This window comes from Phalacrocorax carbo, chromosome 8 (genome assembly GCF_963921805.1).
Source record: "Phalacrocorax carbo chromosome 8, bPhaCar2.1, whole genome shotgun sequence".
In the NCBI taxonomy this organism is placed as follows: domain Eukaryota; kingdom Metazoa; phylum Chordata; class Aves; order Suliformes; family Phalacrocoracidae; genus Phalacrocorax; species Phalacrocorax carbo.
The window spans coordinates 21,481,872-21,502,705 of NC_087520.1; the positions used below are offsets into that span (position 1 = coordinate 21,481,872).

The 20,834-nt window shown below is 38.4% G+C and overlaps 1 protein-coding gene across 3 annotated transcripts in view; it reads right to left on the minus strand.

Moving 5' to 3' along the window:
• TTC1 (tetratricopeptide repeat domain 1) overlaps window positions 1-20,834 on the minus strand; it is a 32,063-nt gene that overhangs the window by 6,317 nt on the left and 4,912 nt on the right. For all 3 annotated transcript variants that reach the window (XM_064458991.1, XM_064458989.1, XM_064458990.1), the window contains exons 3-7: window positions 13,308-13,368; window positions 11,379-11,491; window positions 9,353-9,389; window positions 7,443-7,591; window positions 1,324-1,378 (exon numbers count right to left, since the gene is read on the minus strand). In XM_064458991.1, the coding sequence (XP_064315061.1) occupies window positions 1,324-1,378; window positions 7,443-7,591; window positions 9,353-9,389; window positions 11,379-11,491; window positions 13,308-13,368 (415 nt within the window). The remainder of the gene's footprint in view (window positions 1-1,323; window positions 1,379-7,442; window positions 7,592-9,352; window positions 9,390-11,378; window positions 11,492-13,307; window positions 13,369-20,834) is intronic.

A 20,834-nucleotide genomic window follows, 5' to 3' on the forward strand; every position in this document is an offset into this window, starting at 1 on the left:
CAGCAAGGAAAAATCAGCTTCAGCATAAGCCCTTGAAACAGTCTCTTCCTCCCAAATATTAAAAAAAATTAGTCTTACAGTATGCAAGACAGGCGCAGTTTATTTAACCTAATTCTCTGCAGAGTATCAAAACACTCTTCCCCTTTCCCATCCTAAACCCTCAAGGCCTACTTGTCTTAAAATAGCATTTCATCTACTACTTGATATACCTAGAATGAGTAAACAGGTAACTATTGAAAGCTATTTCTGACACAGGTTAGGTACAGTTAATCTTATACTGTCATCTGTCCTTGCTCTTTCGTGTGGATTTTCTAAACAGTACAAATGAAAAGATTATGTAAAAATAAAAACTCATTTAAAAAAACACCAATATGTCAGGATTAACAAACCCCATTAACCAGGAGACAGCAGACCATATTGACAGCAGTCTCTTTTTGAGTAGAAGGTTCCCCCCAAAACTGTTAGTTTAACCATGACATTGTGAGCGGTGCAAGGAAGCGCTTTGTACTTAAGATTACACATGAAAGTCTTGCTTGGGCAATCTTACTTAAGTAGTTGTCCTTTTGAAATACATCAATCCAGTTAAGATATTAGCCAAGCAATACCATACAACATGATGATGGAGGCACATACAATCAAGTGAGTTATTTTAAGTTATCTTTCTACGAAGAAGTAGAGTCAATAGTATCCTTTGGTATGGAACAGTAAAACATCAAGAGACAACAAGCTAAGCGGTTAGGAAATCTAATTCCACTCCTAGCAAGGCCAGATGCCTGCTTGTAATGCTAGGTAGGTCTAATTCAGCCTCCACACAAACAAGGTAAACATGAAGACTTGGAGGTCTATAGGTTGGAAGTGCTACAAAAAGAACCAAATTTACTTCTTCAGACACAACATCAAACATGCTCAGTTACGACATAAAGGTTTAGTGCAACCCCTGTTTTATCCCTTTCATGGGAATGTTTCCTTTGAAGGTTGACTTGCAGAGAGAAAGGGCAGAGCAGTTGGTCTGTTTCAAACCATTTTCCCCTGCTTTTACATGCATTGACATTAAACTCCTTTAGAAGGTCTAGAGTATTTCTGTCTTTAAATTTCAACTAACAGCCTTTTCTGTACGGGATAATTATTTGGCTAGAACTTACTGTAGGTGAAACCAAGCAATAGAGAACTACGAAGAAATCGGGAGTGTTTTTAACACAGAAAAAGTATTTCCTTCAAGATTTACCTTCTTTAAATTTTATACAAGAGATTCTACTCATGCATTTTTATTTTTCTAGTAGACTATGAAGATTATTATGCAGATTATATGTACACGCTACTTACCTAACATTTCTTTCTTTAATTTTTCATTCCGCTCTTCAATTTGTGTAGGTAATCGCTGTGGAGAGAAATAAAAATTGGAATCAGACCAATGCTGTAGTTTAAGCTTATGAAATTTTCATACACATTCCCAGGATACACTGTTTCTGGCTTAAATGGAATCCTTATGTCAAACCACACTTTCATATTATTTTGGAAACCTGTAATTCATCTTATGACATCACTTCACATAAACAGTAAGTCAGGACTTGTAAGTGCAGGTTTCGTACAGGCATACATTTTTACTGCTGCAAAACAGGTCTGATATGTTTGCTTGGGATTTTAACTGAAAAGCTTATGGAGTTTGAGACTTACAATTACAGTGTATTTTAGCCCTACCTCCTCTGCTGCATGCATTAAATTTGGTAAGAGCATTGAGAAGACTAAGCAAGCACAGCACTTGATTTCTGAACATGAACTCAGGTGAACTGAAGTTCAGACGAACTGAAGAAAACATCCACGAAGTCAGTTCTCAGTGACATCACACTTCAGGGAAATCAGCACTGTCTTCTCGATACAAATATTTTATCAGAAGATCACTGAATTAACTGTCCATGAACTTCAGGACATAGTTTAATGAGCAGCATCTTATGACGCAATATATGGCACAGTTTTAAGGAGGACAGGGTGTTACAAATGAGGGCCTCCATTTGGCAATTGATCACAGGGAGGGAACTCCAACAGTTCATACCAAGCAAGGTGCTAGCCCAGGTAACAGTTCGTTCATGTGCTGCTTCCCTCCTGAGAACTGGCACCAGTGTTAAAACCTGTTGCGCCATCACAAACTTATCACATGTTTCTAATGAGCATTAGGTAACTGCATGATCTATGCATTCCCAATGATTTGAGATTCCCAACGGTGTTTTGCTATATGACTGTCATGATCACTTTTAATTAGTTAACAACTAGATTTACCATTACATTATTTAAATTTTGCATTTTGTATACATAAGTTAAATACAATATTAAAACAAAATATATTGTTAATTAGTCACTTTTTATACATATTTTTCAGAAGTACTCTTTCAAGCTTTTATACTATGCTTATTACTGTAAAATTCCAGCAGTTCTGCATGCAATTATATGCATAACTATGGTGTCTCCTCTTGTGGAGGTCATAGCAAGTAAGACAGATCTGCTGTAATGGTGCTATCAGTAAATTAATTACAGTTGCAGACTATGGCAACAGGTGTGGAATTCACCCGATACACTTCCCTTGTGGTAATTGGCTTCTCAACACAGTTAAAGAATTAATTTCCTAATCTTGTTCCTTCCTGTCATTTGCAGCTCCAGTCATCATGGAGAGGTTTGTCATCATCGAGGGGTTTGTCATCCTGATATCATCGCTACAGTGAAATAAGATGTTCACCTCAAGAAAAAGCCCATCGACAAGGCTGCCTGACTATTCCTCTCCTCTTAAATGCAGGATATGCTGGTGAACACAGGCAAATACAGTTCATGTCTGATAGTGATGGGTGGATAGAGAGGTGGTATACCACAGAAAAAAAAAAAAAGAAGAAAAACTAGTACTAAGGAATACAGTGCAGATATATATGGATGGCTAAGCTTGAAACCAGTCCAGGCCCTGCGTCACCACCAGTGAGCCAGATGTAATTAGCCTAGTCAGACCTCATCTGACTCCTGCTGACCCAGAGGGGCTTATTAAGTTGGGTGCAGATCTGGACCTAAGCTGCCTGCATGAAAACATGTGTGGATATCCCCAGGCTCTAAATTCCGTTTGCATTGTGGCTGCGAGATTTGCTGAGTGTTGGATGAGTTGGGCATATATAGCATGTCTCACACTGGACATCAGGCTTTAGCAGGAAATGAAGACACAAATCCTTGATCTGAAATACATAGTCCATGTTTTGTCTGTCTGAATACCACTGTTCCAAAGACTCGGCATTTCTCATTCCAGAAATGTGTTTGCAGGGTTAGTTATCTACAGAAAGGTGTCTGTAAGGGCAGCTATTTATCTGGTGTCTGTGATACTTACCTCAAAGTACACTTTCTTTTGGTAAATAAGTTTATCTGGCCTGCCAATCCCTCAAAAAGTGCATTGGAGCTAAAATTCACATAAACACACCCACTAAAAACAAAACCTAAAGATTGATACCATATAATTAAACACTTTCTAGGAAAGCATCAATAGGCATTATTTGACCACAAAACAATTTCAAACGGTTTAATTTGGCACTGAATATGTCAAAAGTAACTAAAGTGTTCTTTACTAATCTACTAGGATTTAAAAAGCTCTAGCACTGTCCTCCTAAAATATAAACAGTGCTGAAATTTTAGAGCAGCTACCAAATCAGGAGTCAAAGCAAAGAACTACTGTGTATTTAATATTCTTAAGCTGTCATTTAACAAGATCATGACATTCCCTAAAGCAGCATGTGAAATATTTTCTACATACAGGAAGGAGAAAGATTTGCTCTATCAGTGAATGAAGCTAATTTGCAGGTTTTCTTGATGTATCATTTTCATTACCACTGAGTGGGAAAAAATGCTGCGTATTTCTGCAAAGAACAATGGACTTCACCTTACAATAAAGCAAAGCTTCTTAGTCTTCTACATACTAGATACGTTAGCCACATATGTGGAGTCACCATTACAGTTGGAACTGGGTTTTTTTAAATTATGAAATGTAGAGGTTTACTATGAATATTTTAAAAAGTGAAAAATTAAGGAAACAATGAAAGTTTTACAGGAGGAGAGTTTTCGGCTTCAGTCTCAAAAGATTGCTTCTACCCTGAAACTTGACAAAGAACAGGACCACTCGGAGCAGAATGTCCTAAATCCCACTACAGGATAAATTGGGGGCATTTTGTACAAAGTGTTCTGAACCACATGTGAGCCTAAACCCTCTGCCTAGTAAAATGAGGTCAAGGAGCAGAAGGTATATGAAACAGTCAACCTCTGTACTTCCTAGGTACAAAAATTAAGAATAAATTACTGATCGTTCTAAAACACGCCTGAAAGATGGCCAGGAAGAACAGCAGCACTGTTTGTGGTTCTCTTCTAGTCCAAATATCCACTGGTTACTAAGCAAGGGCTCTTTTGTGAGGCTATTCGAGGCATACTCACTGAAAGAACCACTCACTGTGGTTTTGCAAGAGGTGTAAAGGACAGTATCTATACTTTCAGGGGGTTTCGATCAGCCAAAATATATGTATTTTAAACTCCTTAGATTCTGTACCAACTACTGACAGTGTTCCCAAGTATTACTCTGTGGAGTCCTGACTGGTAGTTCATAAAAATCTGTCTGATCTTTGCAGTTGTACTTTGTATGATGAGCTGCTGAAAATGTACTCCTTATACCGTATTTTACCAAGTAACTCGCTAGATTACAGTAGGCCTCACTGTGGACATAATCTAATGCTAAAAGACTACAAGCTACAGAAACTAAACGCCATCGTTTCCTTTAGAGATGTCAGCAGACTCCTTGGCTGAATTCCTGGATCAAATAAGCCCTAGTCTCAGCTAGTAGCCTATAAACAAGGCCAACACAAATGGTCTTTTCTAGACTGTGATGGACCCATCACATTCACTACCCATGCAGTAATGATGTTTGACAAGCTTGTAATTTATTAAGCCATTGCCAAGAGCTAGGTGATAAAGTGCTCTTCTGCTCTCCACCAGACGCATGCAACAAGCATCAGGGGGTCATTCCACAGTAAACTGACCTTGTCAGTGGGTGTTGCTGAAAGGGATGGCCCTGAGTCCTGCACTGCCTTGACCATGTTTTCTTTCCTTCTCACTAGCATTTGCAGTAGGACTTGTCTGACTGCAAAAAGCCAAGGCAATATAGAAGTATTTACTTTGGGGCTTTTTGGTTGCTGGCTTTTTTTTTTTTTTTGCTTGCTCGTTGCTGGTTTTGCCTTTAGCAGAGTTAGTCAACTGCCAGACTCATATATAGAGCCAGCCATCCCCTAGGGTCAGGCACGAGCTAGTACCAGTGCTAGCACAAGGAAAGCAACTGGACAGCTTTGTAAGCAGCAGGCAGTGAGTAGATCAGTGTTGCTGCTTTGTGAAATCATACCCTTACAGGAGTTACACAGGCGGAATATTTTTCTGCCATCAGTGCAACTGATCCAGTCCCAAAGGAAGTAATTTCAGGCAAGGCTTCTTGTCTAATATGCTATAAAAGCAGTTTCTAATCTGTCACTTACAACACCATAGTACGGAAAGGGGGGTGGGGGGGCAGGGAAATCACTACTAATGATTTATCTTCCCAAATGGAGAGTTTAAACCGTTAAACCTAAGCCTTTCAAAAAATATTTCTGCATCAACATACCCAAAGTGGTTTTAGAGATAATTTTGCAGGTGAAGCAAATTATTTTTTTTCCTTTATGGAGCAGAATACGTTGCAGGTTCACTGATGAGAAGCTGAACTAAAACAACGCCTTTGAAAATTTAACCAGATATAAATAAAGTCAAGTACTGGCATATGGATTTGGGTGCCCAACGAAGAATTACATTTTAAAACTGTACCCATTTACCTCAAAAGGGAAGCAAAGAATAGTTCAGCTGTTGTTTTCCCTGCAGAAGATGGTCAGCTCTTTCCAGGCTCTCTGGTGCTTGCAAACAATTCACTACGATGACCTGAAGCTCCAACTTTTTATCAAAGCGACCACCACTGTACTTTTTGTAGTGGCTACCTTTGATTAGCGCATGTTACTTCAAAACCACAGGCTGTCTGGCTACCTTTCTACCACATTTGTCCTTTCAACACAGCCTTCATAACCTCTTTTCAAAAAGAAGAGCAGCAAGCAGCCTGTAAGAGGAGCTTTCTGCACAAAATAAATTTCCCTTCTTGTTACCCTTGTGAAAAGACCCTCTGAACTTGTCAAACCCACAGCTATTTTCCACGCTGAGCATTAACATACTAAATATCACTAGAAAAATCACTTCCTGCTGGAATTTTACACAAAGAGTGACTTAAAACCTCAAATCAGCAGGCTGTGGCAGTGACTAAATCCCCATTGAGTAAGGATTACTTACAAGTTAGATCGGGGTTTCAGGAAGTGGTAGGGGCTTAGCTTTTTTCATCCAAGCTGACACATCCTAAAGGCCAAGGAAACTTTTAAAGCATTTCCTTATGCTTACAGAGATATGGCAAAGATTCTGCATTAATTGTTTAATCCTGAAGTATTTGTAATTTGATTGAAAGTGGACAGTGGAACAGAGTACTAAGCTGCAGAATTCCTTTTTTTTCCCCCCCGCCAAAAATGAAGTAACTGACTGAATCAGGAAAGTGCTGTTACGCTACAAGGTGCCTTTTTCTTCAAGTGAAAGGCTAAGTTTTTGAAGATTAATAGCAGACTTCAGTCACGATTCGTAAAATAACTTCGTAAAATAAAAGTGGCCAATACACACACAAGGCATAGCAAAGAACAAGAACAGAAAACAGCTAAATCAAGAAACAAAAGTATCAGCATTTCAAAGTAGCTACAAACATAAGATAAAGACTGATAGATTCCTGTCTCTGCCATTCTCAAAGTGATATAAGGAAGTCACCAAAAAAGTAATTATTTTATAATTATGCCATAAAGGAATTTGTCTGCAAGTTTACCAATTAGAAAAATAATTCTACTGAACGAAAACTAGACTCCCACTAATTAAACAGCTAGCAAGAACTGTAGTATAGGGTGCTTGCATTTCAATCTCCAAATTGAAGATCCTTATTGAAATGGTGGCTCCTAAAATGCAGCAGTGGTTCAGGCAACCTTTTCTAGGACATGCATAAATAAAATTAACAGCCTCTATCAGAAAACTAGAACAAAGTGTATGTGTGTGTGTGTGCACACGCTATTCAACAGCTAAACATGTAATTACACGTTAACAGCTTTACCAAGACAACTATGCTTTATGGACCTGAGACTTGTCATAGAAGTTGTGGCAGTGCATGTAATCTTCCTTACATAAAACCAGATGAGAAGACCACTACACTTTCAGACTAAGAAGCAAAAAGTTATCACCACTACATATGAAGCTGTCTGCATAAAGAGCATTGAATATTTAGAATAGGAAAGACAAGAGCTTGGTTTAAATTTAGGCCAAAGGATACTGAAAGGGCTTACCATGCAGGCTTCTCTGGCTTGATGAACTGAGGGGTCTTTTTCTAGGACTGCCTTATAATCTTCCAGAGCTTCATCTAGCTTTTCTGTTTTCTCATATAGTTCTGCTCTCCTCAGCAAAGCTCTAATATAGTTAGGATCTAATTCCACTGCTACAAAACAAAAACAAAACACAGTATTTTACTTGAAACATTTCTACACCCCTCAAATGACTTAAGTGTATATTAAATTCTTAATAGTTATCTTTATAACGTAGCTTAGAATCAAGCAGAGTCAGTTTAAAAGCCAAGTCATAATTCAGGAAGGCATATATCTGCCTGTGAAAATCTAATGCAAATGATGATACTCCTTTAATGTCACTATCACAGATACAACTGATTAATAATGCACAAACATTTAATTTTGCTATGCTATATATGCAGAGATTCTAAGTGACACCTCAGAAATTTTAAGGACCTGTAAGGCATTTTTGAGCTTTTGTATATTTAATAAGTGTATATTATTAGATTACAGCTAAAGTTAAATATACCTAAAGATACACATAGCAGGGAAAATAAGCATTTCCCTGCTTATCTCGGTTCAAGTTGAGCCAAACTCCCAGGGAACTACTGTTGTTCTTCTGAATTTAATATCAAGCAGTCAAAATTGGATTGGGAATCCACAAACGGTTATATTAGCCCTACAAGTTAGCAAAGGGACATACTGACATACTGACAAAATTTAAGCTTTTTTTCCTTTCCTCATTCCCTTGGCAACCATGACCACGTTTACGATGCAGTTAGGACTGAATGCTAAACTTAACAGCAACCTGCACATAGTAATTTCTCAAGTATTTCTTCATACATTTTTCATCACAGAAAGAGGGAGTATAAAAGACTACCCATTTTATAATTACTAACCCATTAAAATGGTTCTCGGGACAATTAAATCTAGGATTATCTACCTAAATATTCTAGTGTATTTCATCTACAAGGACAAAGACAATGCTACAGTCAGCACGTTGCAGGTTAGTGTGAATTGCTCTGCTGTGCTCCAAGTGTTGCATTGCAGTTTGTAAGCCAAGTCCCTGGGGAGCATCAAGCGATGGTAGGTTTAAGTCTCACTGCTGCAAAGCAGACTGATTCCCTTTCAGCCACGACAAAATTAGCAGAAGTGTTTTTCAAAATGCACCACCACAACAAAACAAACCCCTAAAGTGACAGAGACCAGCAAGAATTTCTTACCTTCCAGAATACTTCTAGCAAGTACAAACTCCTATTTACTGTACAAGCAGCACTGGCATGCAGCCATTGGATTAGTTTTCTGACTGGTAATTTAGACTTTTTTCCCCAGCTGTCATGGGGAGTTTAACAAATATTCGAGCATGGGTGAGTGGGTGGAAGCAATAAAGCAATGCACAGCTGAAATGATTTCACCAGAAGTTGCAGAGAAAAAACTATGCCAGACAAGAACAGGAGAACATAAGCCCTTGTGACAAAGCAAAAGCCTGGCATAAAAGGGACTTGATAATGCTTTTAATTCTATAAGGCCTCATGGTTCTTTGGAATCTAGGATTAAACCAAGATTTGGGGGGGAATGGCAGGTGGAAGTGGGTTTAAAGTAGTAGGTTTAAGGAAACAGCTTCCATAATAAAAAGACTTTCCTATTAAACAAGTACAAACAGCAGCCTTAATGCCGTAAGAGAACAGAAAGTAAATTATTACAGACAGGAAAAGTTTGATAGACATTTTACAAAATAAATAATACAAATAATATAAATAATTCTAGTTTCAGATGTCTTCCACCACAGCTTTTCTACAAATTCTTTAAAGACCCTTATGCCCAAATTTACAGTTCTGTAGTAAGGCATTAACTGGTGTAATTTACGTTTAAAGATCAGGCACAAGAGCAGCACACAGGGAAAAAAGCCATACCTTTGCTGCAGTCACTTAGGGCAGCTTCCATCTTGTCCTAGAACAGAAAACAGTTTTGTTATATTTAAGTCATATTTCTTGGGAAACAGATTATTTACACTTGCAAGCAAAAAGTTTTGTCTGGCATTCCAAGGAACTGGGATGTTCATGCAATCAAGGCTTTTCACACCATTGCTTCTGATGTAAAGCTCTTTACCAGTGATTAGCTTCCTCCCTGTGAAGGCTGCCAGTGTTCAAATTGCATGGCTGCCCCACTAATCAGTCTGCACTGAACAGCAAGCTACGCTCAAAAGGCTGAGTCACATCTGCAGGTCTTGGCTTAACTGAGCTACAGCTTTTCTACCTTTGTCAAATAATTAAGGAGTTGGAATAGATAGTTCCCAAGTATCCCAAATAAATTATTGTCTGTACAAGCTAAGACATTTGGAAAGCAGATACTGCTATTAGTCCTAATGCAGCTTTCTTTACAAGGGACAATGCATAAGAGTTCCAGAAGTGGTAGGGACACGATTTTAAGCGCACCCAGACAACCATAGTTAGAAGATGAGAGCCAGGTGATCTGCTTACAATAAAACAAGAAAAAAAAACCCAAGAGGCCTGAGAGAGAAATCCTATTTTCATTGAAACCAAAAGGGCCAAATAAATCAATCAATCAGGCTGTTATGTGCTTGTACTGTTGATCAAAGTAGGAGTAATCTTTCTACACCCAAGGAACTATTTTCTCCTCCATAAAACAGTAGCTGTCTCAGAGGAATGCCTCACAAGCTTTTACTGTAGTGCAAATGGGTGCAGCAGGTATGGAATAACAAACTTAATGGGGAATTTATTAATAATATGAATCTATTTTCAGAGTAATATATTGGTCTGTCAGTTCCACTGACCTATACTGGTAAGATACACTAGTTAGTGCATAGTTCTTCTTTCATCTTGGGCTCCTTTGGGGACTACTGGATTAGTTTCCCAATGCTATGACTAGTTAACATCTGTATTATGAGGAGATTTTTCAGTTTACAGCTTTCATACTTGAAAGCTTCCAGCATCTGTTATTACAGGTTTTATTCCATTTTTTTCCTTGTCTGCTCAAACAATTCAGTAGCCCAACAGCAAGTTAGATAATTCTAGCCAAAAAAAGAATAGTTTATGCTGAGTAAGAATTTATTTATTTATGCCTAAATATGGCAGAGCTGCATCTGTCTCAACACTAGAGGAAAACTGCAAGAAAGTCTGCTTTTCAGGAAGGTAAACTGAGGATATGAATTACTGTGCTATTTTTCTTTAATAATTTAATCTTAAAAACAAAGGCAAAATAGAAAGTAACTTCCCCTGAATTCTTAGTATCTCCTCTTTCTAAAGAAGTGAAGGTTTATGTTCAGACAGATTGTGTTCTATGCCTTCCCTGCTACCTAAGTGTATTGCTGATTCTGGTAACATCTGGGCATCTGCCCCTGGTCAAGGAATAGAAAATATATGAAGAAAGCTGTAGCCATTCTATCCAGACCATGCCCTACTATATAGGTCTGTCCCACCATACAGCAACTGCAAAGGAAGTAGACTAACTGAATTAATGAATAAAGCCATGGTCAGGAAGTCCTGCTTATGCCTCAAAGCATTTGAGCCAATTAAATGATAAGTATATGACAATCCAGGCTTTTAGGAAAAAAACCACTACCTAGCTCCAATTCTATACAACCCAATATATGGTCTGCATTCACTAAACATGCTTAGAGACATCTGTTCCTCATGAACTTTAAATTTCATTAGAATGAAAGAAAAATTAGTGTTTTAAACATAATGCAGCAGAGCCACTTTGAACAGCTGTTCCAACTGCAACTTGCAGGTTTGTATTCATCCTCAATAAAACTAAGTGTACCAGCATTTCTACTGGGAGCATGACAGACTGGGCAAGCTGCAAAACGTGCAAACAGCTTTATTCCTTTGCCCTCCTTTATGCAACCCTAATGACTTAGTTATTGCATTTGTCATGTAATCAATACATGGTGTTTCATAAAATAAAAAGAATATTCACCTGTTTCATTTTTGCAGCAGCTCTATTTGAAAATAAAACAGCCCTATCTTTTTGGAAGCAAGCCGGACAAATCTGCAGAGCCTTCGTGTAAGAGTCTTCTGCCTCTCCATAGTCTGCAGATGCAAGAGCAGAAAAACCAAAACATAGTATTTATTTCAAATGCCAGTACAGTCAGTGAACCACACGGCTAAGATTTCTTTGGAAACATTTCTCAATATATGATGCAAAATTAAACCAGAATCAGTAGCTGCACTCAAAGTACATTACTGAGTAGCACATAGACCAATCAAAATTGTTTTAAAATCAACACCCTTGTAAAAGCAGAAATACAGTCCTGCGCTTAATGCATGATGTGCATGTAATTCTCATCCCTGAAATTGTACCTGAGTACTAGCCTTAGAGGTACAATCTCTTTAGATCAAGAGTATCCTGATCTGAAAGGAAGCATGTGCTGAAACATATCACTGCACTGATACCTGTTCAAAGCAGCTATGGAGGTATTTTATTTGCTGCATCATTTTCAATGACTGACTTAAAGGTCAGTCACCACAAACCCATTATCACCTGAAGGTCATCCATCATCAAGTCTGGTCTAAAGCAAGGAGCAGTAGTAAATCACATGGGATTATCAAGTTATTCATTTTCTAATAAAGGTAGGGCCTTTTCACTCTTGACTCTATACTGACTCTGAACAAAGCACTCCCTGCCAGCTGACAAGTGCATCATCCTCAAAAGAGAGCAATTCTTTCTGTGCACATTAGCTGGTGACCATCCAGGTGCTCAAAGCACAGGCACATTGAAAAGGTCTGCCAAAGAATTTGTCAAGAAGCAGCTATGGATGAGACCTCACAAGATGATTCAGCTGACATTACAGGTTTGCTGCTTTCACGATCCCAGCAGTTCACTTCTGCCTGCTCTGGTGCTTGCCTGAATTGGTAAATCATTCCCCAGGAATCTTGCTCTCTTAACACACAATAAGAGACCTCCAACAGGAAGGCCACTGTCTGGTTATCATGGTACACTCCTGGAAAGGGGAAGTTACTTGTTTGTGTCCCTGCTGACTGAAGAAAGTATGAATCTGCATATCCTGGTTTCTTTGTGAATCCTCTAGCCACCAGAACATTAAATGAAAGGTGGGTGTCAAAATCACTTCCCCCTTCGTGTTTTTTAATTAAAAGCATTAGAACAGTTTTTTATTACTGACCTCAACCCTGCTGTTATGTATTAACTATGCTCAGAATGTGTCCAGTTCTGGCATAAGCTAGAAATCTACATACATCTAGTTGTTTGGGTTTTTTTTAACACATATGTGTATGTGTACATGTACATCTCTCTATATACACACATACATGTCTTTACATCTCTTGATACACATATACACATATGTATAGATATGTACATGTAAGTGCATATAGATGTACATATACATGTGTATATGTATATATAGATGTCTGTATATATACACATACACACACAAATATATTCTATAACAGATAGAGTCAGTGGATAGAAACAAACATGCAACTGTACAAAGGTATGAGAGAGCTACTGACCCACTGAGTCCTGCATCAATTTTAAGTGCACGCATTAGCAAAACTCAGAGCCACGTGGAAGCCTTTTTTTATTAGCAAAAGAAACCCTGGCACTTGGAAGGCAGTCAATTCTGTATCACGTTCTTGGATTTAAACACTTAGCTTTCATGAGAATCCTGCTTTAGTAATCCAAGTCTTTGTGATTTAAACTTAACTCTTAAGGAGGTCTGCTATCTCCGTTGCTCTCTAGAGCTGGATGAAAAATGATATAAATGATAAATCCGACAATGATAGGTGTGAGCTCTTCCTGTGGGTTATCTGCAACATCATCATGATGTCTAAGTGTTAATTTAAGATCCTGGAAGATCCATATGGTGTTAAAAGATTACCAACCCACCTCCTTTCTTGAACTGCTCATTTCCTTTCTCCTTCAGTGTTGTGCTCTCCTTTCTTCTTTTCTACAAAAGAAAAGACAGTGTCTCAAAGTATTTAATTCAAATGAACAAGTAGGTCAGCTGCAGTTCCAAATAAAGTATGAATGGAAATCAGAATAAAATATAACCTAAAGAATTTTAACTAATACCAAGATCACTTGCTTGTAGTCATCGTGACATGATATACTTTGTGTCCATGAACCACCAGAGTATAACAACAATGCAGTTAAACAAGCTTCAGTTCATGGACAATAGTATGCAGAAAGAGCATTCACAGTGAATTACATGGTTTAAAGTAATATGTTAACTTTTTACCTGGCTTTTTGCTTATCCTTTCCAACTCAGTTTAATTTCATCAGTGCAGGTCAGCGACACAGAATATATTTTAGATGTAAAGCCTCAAAAGTTTTGCTTAAAATAAATCTATCTCAGAAATCCAGAGTTACTTTCAGAGATGTACGAAGCATATTGAGCCCTGGAAACAGGTCCATGGATAATACTGCCCTGAAAGATTTCTTATGCAGAGAGTGACTAAACCATCAGATCCAGACACAGGAAGATTGTTCAGTTATACAGTGAAAATCACACATTCTGAGCAGAGTTGTGTTTTCAACCATGAATATCTTAACAGTACTCTTGGCACAAGTGAAGTTGACATGAATGCTCTTAGCCCTTGACACAGAAAACACAGGATGTCATCAAGCCATCTCTTCAACCTAGTTACTGTGGAAGCCTTCACATGCAGGCATACCTCACACAAGTAAAAACAAAGCATTCTAAGTAAGACAGTAACATCAAGAAGCAATGCTCATGTTCATAAATCATTTCTATGGTAGAAGAATGATCATTTGACCATGGATTTTGCCCCCAACACACATGCAAACACAAGGACTTAAATCAAGGTATCTATAAATTACAGATCATTGAGCAATTAAGAAGCCAACACTAGGAGAAGGAACAGTTTCCTTTCCTGCAGACTGTGTAAATCAAGGATTAATGCAATTATCAATATCGCACAGAACATCTCCTTGGAAACAGCTAAATATAGTACTCTTTGTGGAGCGCTGCACCATCTCACAGCTATGCCAAGTATCTGACAAACAATACCAAATCAGAGGTTCTCTCCTCTCGCTTTTATTGGTTTTGGAAAGTAATTTACCCGATCGTTGTCACCATCTTAGTAGATCACAATGCTCTGATAACTAAGCTCAGGGGAATGGCATTCAGTTGTCACACAGTAAAATATAATCTGACCCTTTCCATACATGCCTAGATCACTAAATTTTTTCTTATCACCTGTTAAATATATTTTCTAATATTCATTGCTCCTCACATTAAAAAAAAACCCAACATATTGGTCAGACAAAACATGCACCACTATTTAGAAATTGGATTTCCTGCAGCATGAACTGAAACCTACACAAGTCCTTCCACAACCTCACCTACACCAAGGTACACAAGGTTAGAGCTTTCTAAACACGAGCGTACAAACGTATCTGAGCACTTAAGGTACAAGCTGCATTAAAAGCACAAATTCCTTGTATATATGCAGCATTCTGCTGTTCAGCACAGGGAGTACGTAACTGCATTTGAAGGCTGGACCCAAACTTTTGAAGTGCTGCACAGAATAGCTCCAGCGAGGTCACTGCCACATGCGCAGTTGGCCCTCCAAAGAGATTTCCAAAACATCTTGAACGCATATAGAGTGGAAGATAGCACAACAGAAGTGATTTTCATATCAGTGAACAAAGCAGCCAGGTTTCAGCACAGAGCAGGTTTGGAGATGATGATCCTACTGGAAAACATGAAAGACCTACATAGACAACCCTCACTCAAGATAAGAAATCCTTGAAACACTAGCCCTACTGACTTCATTGCTCATGACCTATTTAGAACTGGCCTTTAACCACCATTAACTGATTCACTGTTGCATAAGGGAAGAGTTACAACTTTACAATAATGAAAGAATTTTATTTCATATAAAATGAGAACTGCAGCATGCTCACAGTACTCCTTATGCAGTAACCCTAAACTTGAGGAATACTGAATGAAAAGCTTTACCTGTATTATCATTATTTTGTTTCATTTTACTAAAATTATTACAAAATAGTACAATAGTACATGTTTACTCCAGTTAAGTATTAAATACTGTTAGAAAAAGTGATTTGCAGCAAGAAGGCTTCAGGAGAAAAAACTTTTTTTTTTTAATATAAAGCAAGAGGAACAAAAAAATCCAATTCTTCAGTCGTGGGATTCCTTCTCAGGTAGCCAAGAGGATTGTGACCTACAGCCTCAACAGCACAGAAGAAAGACCAAGGTGGTTGTACAGCCATGGTCACTGGGGAAACACAGGCAGATGAAAGTTCTGAGCAACTGAAGAGTGTCAGGACTCTCACGCTGTGAAGCTTATGATTCATACAACTCTCCTCCTCCAAAAGCTTGTTCCTTGGTATGTCCTCTTGCCTGAGAATCAAACTGCACGAACTTGAAGGATAGAGGACTATTAGTCACACAACTGTTACAGACACACAACTGTCAGCGGCAGTCTTGTGGTCACTGCTGACTACTTGACCAGAAAAGGTGCTGTTTAAGCATGTTTCAGAAGCCGGCAATATCACTAGGAACACTGTACATGGTTTTTGCAGCTTCCTGGAAAGCAGCAATGCAGTCCTGGTTCAAAACCAGGATTTCTGTTATAGCTTGACCAACATTTTCAACGTATCCCTGTATTATGGGTTTCAGACTGTCCTTGAAGTTCCAAACTGTACAAGTTTTTGCAGTATTTTTCAAAAAGGTAAGTGTGAGGGGTACCTCATGCATCATTCCGGATTGGCATCTGAAGTACAGCCCACAAGCGATACATAGTAGCAGACTATCCCTAAAAGCAAATTCCTCTGGCTTTCCCACAAAATGTAAAACCACATGTATTAGCACATCACATCCTAGATGTACTGCCCTTTAAAGCACACTACATATTTGTGAAATAAACAAATAGTTTTTTTCCTCCATATACACATTTCTTTAACAGAAAATCCTAACACAAAAGCAGTGGAAAGTCAACTATTTTGGTTGAATTTACATTTAACCTGAAATGACTGCTCCGATGGATGCTGTCAGAATCCATCTTCTATTAAAATTCAGGGTAAAAAAAGCCACAAACAACCAATAACTAAAGCGCTGTTGGAAGACCTAACCTCTTCACTCAGTACGCTGCATTTCCCGCTTCTATGTATAATTGCAAATTGACTGATCATCAGTTTACTGTGATCATATCAGCCCAGAATGAAACAATTGCAAGTGACTTGTCCTTGGGACAAATTTCGCACAATGTCATTTCAGTGTCCCAACCCACTTGTTTTTCAGCAAAAGATTTAAGTAGCTGCAGGGCAGGCTACCCTTTCCTCAGTGAGGGAAGTAGGTCAGACTGAACTCCTAGAATGCTCTACCTAAGGAAAAGATATCTTGACCCACTATGTTCCCTGAGACTGCTCATATATAACACTGGAATCATGCACAACTTCCAACTTACACTCCATTGTGATTTTCTGTTATTCAAAGTCAGCAAAATCATAATAAAATATGCAAAAACCAAGCCTTAGCACAAAGATGACAAATTCTGAGTGGCAGGCATTAGTTTTTGATATACAAAGTAAAAAAATTATTTTTTAAAGTCCAGAAGAAATAACTACATTTTAACTTGTAATATGATTCTTAAAGGATCCAATTAGAAGTTTTTACAAATTTTGATACTGATTTACAATTGTCCATATTCTGAAGACGTTAGGATCTTAACATAAACCTGCCTGGCAAGCAAGAGGTGATCATCTGAAGTAATGAAAAAAGACAGCTTGGCCTTCTGACAATGAAGTACAACGATCCAAAAGAGAGGCCATCAAGCAGTCTCTGGACTTCAGCTACTCTGCCAAAAAACTCAGGGTTTAAAATAAATGCATTAAAGCATTATTCTAGTGTTAGAGAAGAAAGCAACCTACGCATTTTTTCTGTTTGTTTTGGAAGTAACCGATATAATAAAAGCACTGGAAGTGAAATCCTTAAATATAGCTGGTGAGAGCTGAAGGGCAAACACCCTCAGCTTGTACTGCTTCCAACTATGCTTCCTCTGGCTGTTTCTATGCATTTGATTTGATCAATTGATTTAACTTTGCTAGGGAACTGTTCTTGGCTCCAGTTTTGTCATGAGCAGCAAATGCATACTCTCTTCTCCATAAGACTATTTATAGTGTGACAATGCACATCTGCATATCATGTACCCTTTTGTAAGTTCACCAGATAGGAGTCAATTTAAAATTACTGGGCTTCAAAGGGTGCACAATCACTGGGAATTTTAACAGATAAGGAATATAATTTTTCAGCTTCAGATACCAATTCTATTTCTAAGTCACCCATTAGTAGTCATCTGCTTCCCCCTGCAGTTTTGTGAAGCTATTGCTGTGTCATGCATTCAATAATTTGAATTTCAATTTAAGGCTGTAGTCACTCAAAAAAATCTTTTTCCAAATCTCGCTAGAGTTGTCACTTGAAAACTGTGCCAAATCTGCCCTCTACCCTCAAAAGGCAGAGTAATAAGTAAGCATTGCCAGACTCTGGCCAATCTCTGCTCACTGTAACTGGGTGGCAAAAACCCATTAGTCTTCCTACTGCCAAATCACCACCTACTCCTGAAATTGTGAGCAGCACTCCCAGAGACAATAGGTCACATCCATTCTTGACAGTGTCAGTTACCGTGCCAGACTAACTGTGACTATTCCTGAGTGACAATACATGCCATTCAGCCGCTCCTGTTCCAGAGGCCAGAGCCTCAGGCAGGGAAGAGGAGTTGTCCACTTAATCCATCACCACAGTAAATCGAAAAGGTCTCAATTTGACAGCATCAGCATCTTCCAGAGAAATGCAAAAATGAGTAAAGAGTAAAATCAGAAAGCAGCACTGAAAGATAGATGAAGGTATACTTTTTCACTCTATTGAATTGCCATCCAGCAAAAGACTTTAAGTTTAAAAATGTAACTCAAAGACCTACAAATCACACAGGGAGATTATAACTCCAGATTTTATCCAGGTTGTTCTCACCAGCACTTGGAATTAATTACTCTAGCAGATACAAAATACTTTTCAAACATCCTTCTCCAAGCTTTGATTAACTCAGAAAATAAAACAGGATGTTTTGTTCTATTTTGCAAGCCATTGGACAAGGCAGTTTTAGTCTAGCAATCCATCTTGTTCTCCAAGTTGACCAAAACAATAGCGTATTCAGTATTGGTGCTGTACAGTACACAGGATTCAGGCTATTAAAGTAGGTCATTTGACTAAGGGGATCACCGCTTATTATATTTCACAAGATTGCACTGTACCACCTTCAAAACTCTACTGTCTTGCAAGTTTTATTGCCATACAAAGTAATTTTGAACACTGATGAGAACTATTAACAAAAGATATATTCCTTATTGGTATTTGTCAGTAAGAAGTTGTACTGCTGTGCAGTCAGTTGGATTGTCTCATGTACTAATAATCTGGGGTTTTTTTGTCCAAGCACATAATTCTTTTTCGAAAAAGTTCAAGACCATCTGCAAGTGATCAACACCTGAGGACTGCTCCAAAATATTACTTGCTTTGTTGTACCCTACCTTCCAATTTGTACCTTAGCTTTTATCCTGTAAATACTATAGGAAGAGCAGCAACTTTAGTAAGGTTACTATACTGTATCAGACAGACGGAACCAGGAAAACACCAAATGCTAAAATTAATGATCACACCTGAGAAGCCATCTCAGAAAAATCCCAGATGTGTTCTACAGCCCCTGGAAAAGCAAATTCTATACAGAAACTGTAATTTATGAAAGAACAATGGGATCAACCTGAAGCATGGGGAAGGAGGGGTGGGGGTGGGGGAGCAGCTTAAAGGAAATATCTTCATTAAGACAATGTTTTCTAACACATCCTAGAACTTCTGGAGAAAACAGGGAACAAAAAATTTAAAAATTAAGAAAAAAAGAAGCTGTACTGTTTAGCCCAGAAATGAAAAAATCTCACGTATGACTCAAAAATACTATTTCTCAATGATCAGTTTCACTTAATTCTTACAGAGTTGCTAACAAAACACTAATCAAGAATCTCCTCTACCAGAGCTGTGGTCCCTGTCTTGCCGACACATTTCCTATTGTTAAAATAGAAGTTGAGCATGATCACAGCCAGCTTTAGTTCTAATGCACATGCAACAGCCCAAAGAAGGGAAATGCTTTTGAGGAATATTAAATATTTATTCTGGGTCCTTAGAGCAGCTAGAAGGGCATGTTCTATATCCAAAATAAGGGCTTACTAGGCCAGGTGCTTAAGTCCTTGCCAGACAAGGCCCATAGAACAAGACAACATCTGTCATGATGGAAGAGCATGAGGGATTCAGAATCTTGCTGCTGGATAAACTCGTAATTAATGGGTGTCCCTCCAGAAGAGGACTGGGTCAGACTGAAACAATTACCGTGTAACAGCTGTTGGGTGTCTTCTGATTAATTCTGCAGACTAGACCAACGTCAAAGCCATCACTGTCAGTGACAACTAACCAGAAAAATCTGTTTGTAATGCATCAAAAGCAATTTACTGCTTAGTGCCTCTGCTGAGGCAGCAATCAGCATGCTTTTGAAACAACAAAAATCTTATAAAGTCAATTTTGTTTCAGGCTGCGTAATTCTTGAAAAGCTCAGAGATGCAAGTCCAGGCTATATGCTACAGCTGTTTTAAGAATACTTCTTGCAGGTTTGTGTCTTAATATACTGCCAAGTTCTTATTTTACTTCATTGTGCAGAGATAACTTCTTACGGTATCAGTACTGGAAGTAATTCCTGTTGCTTAAAATCAGAAGTCTCACTGTATGGGGCTCTCGAAATATACCCGAGACAAAATACACAACCACTTGCTTCTTCACTTTGATCTCTGCAGCAGCTTCTGTGGGGGTGAGAATGCCTGCTCAGACCTGCTACCATGAAAGCTGGCACATAGGATACGCGTAAATACACAGAGCAAGGTCTAGAGTCTGTCTCTGCATTTCCAGAATAAATCAGAGATTCTCTTTTCTACAGCCTAGTTATTGGAGAACATCACTCAAAAAAAAAAGCTGCTAAAACATAACAATGGGCTTAGTTTAAAAGAAAACCCCAGAACTATTAAGGTGTAGCTCCATAAATTTTATTTGAGCAGGGCTAACATCCGTCTCTCCTTATGACTTGAGTACAGAGTTTACAGTTGGTGCCACAATCACAGTTCATGGGAAGTTTTTCTTATTTAGGCAAGTAGTCTAATTGAAGAAAATCCATCTACCCCTGTACGTCATCACAAGGCTGCCATTTGATGTCTACTTTTACCAGCACTGCCCTTGATCTAAAAATACAGCATTATTTTTCATCTGAAATCTTCCCCCTAATTGGTTCACTGCACATTCACACACAGAGGTGTGCCAGCACAATGAAGGAGGCAGCAGGG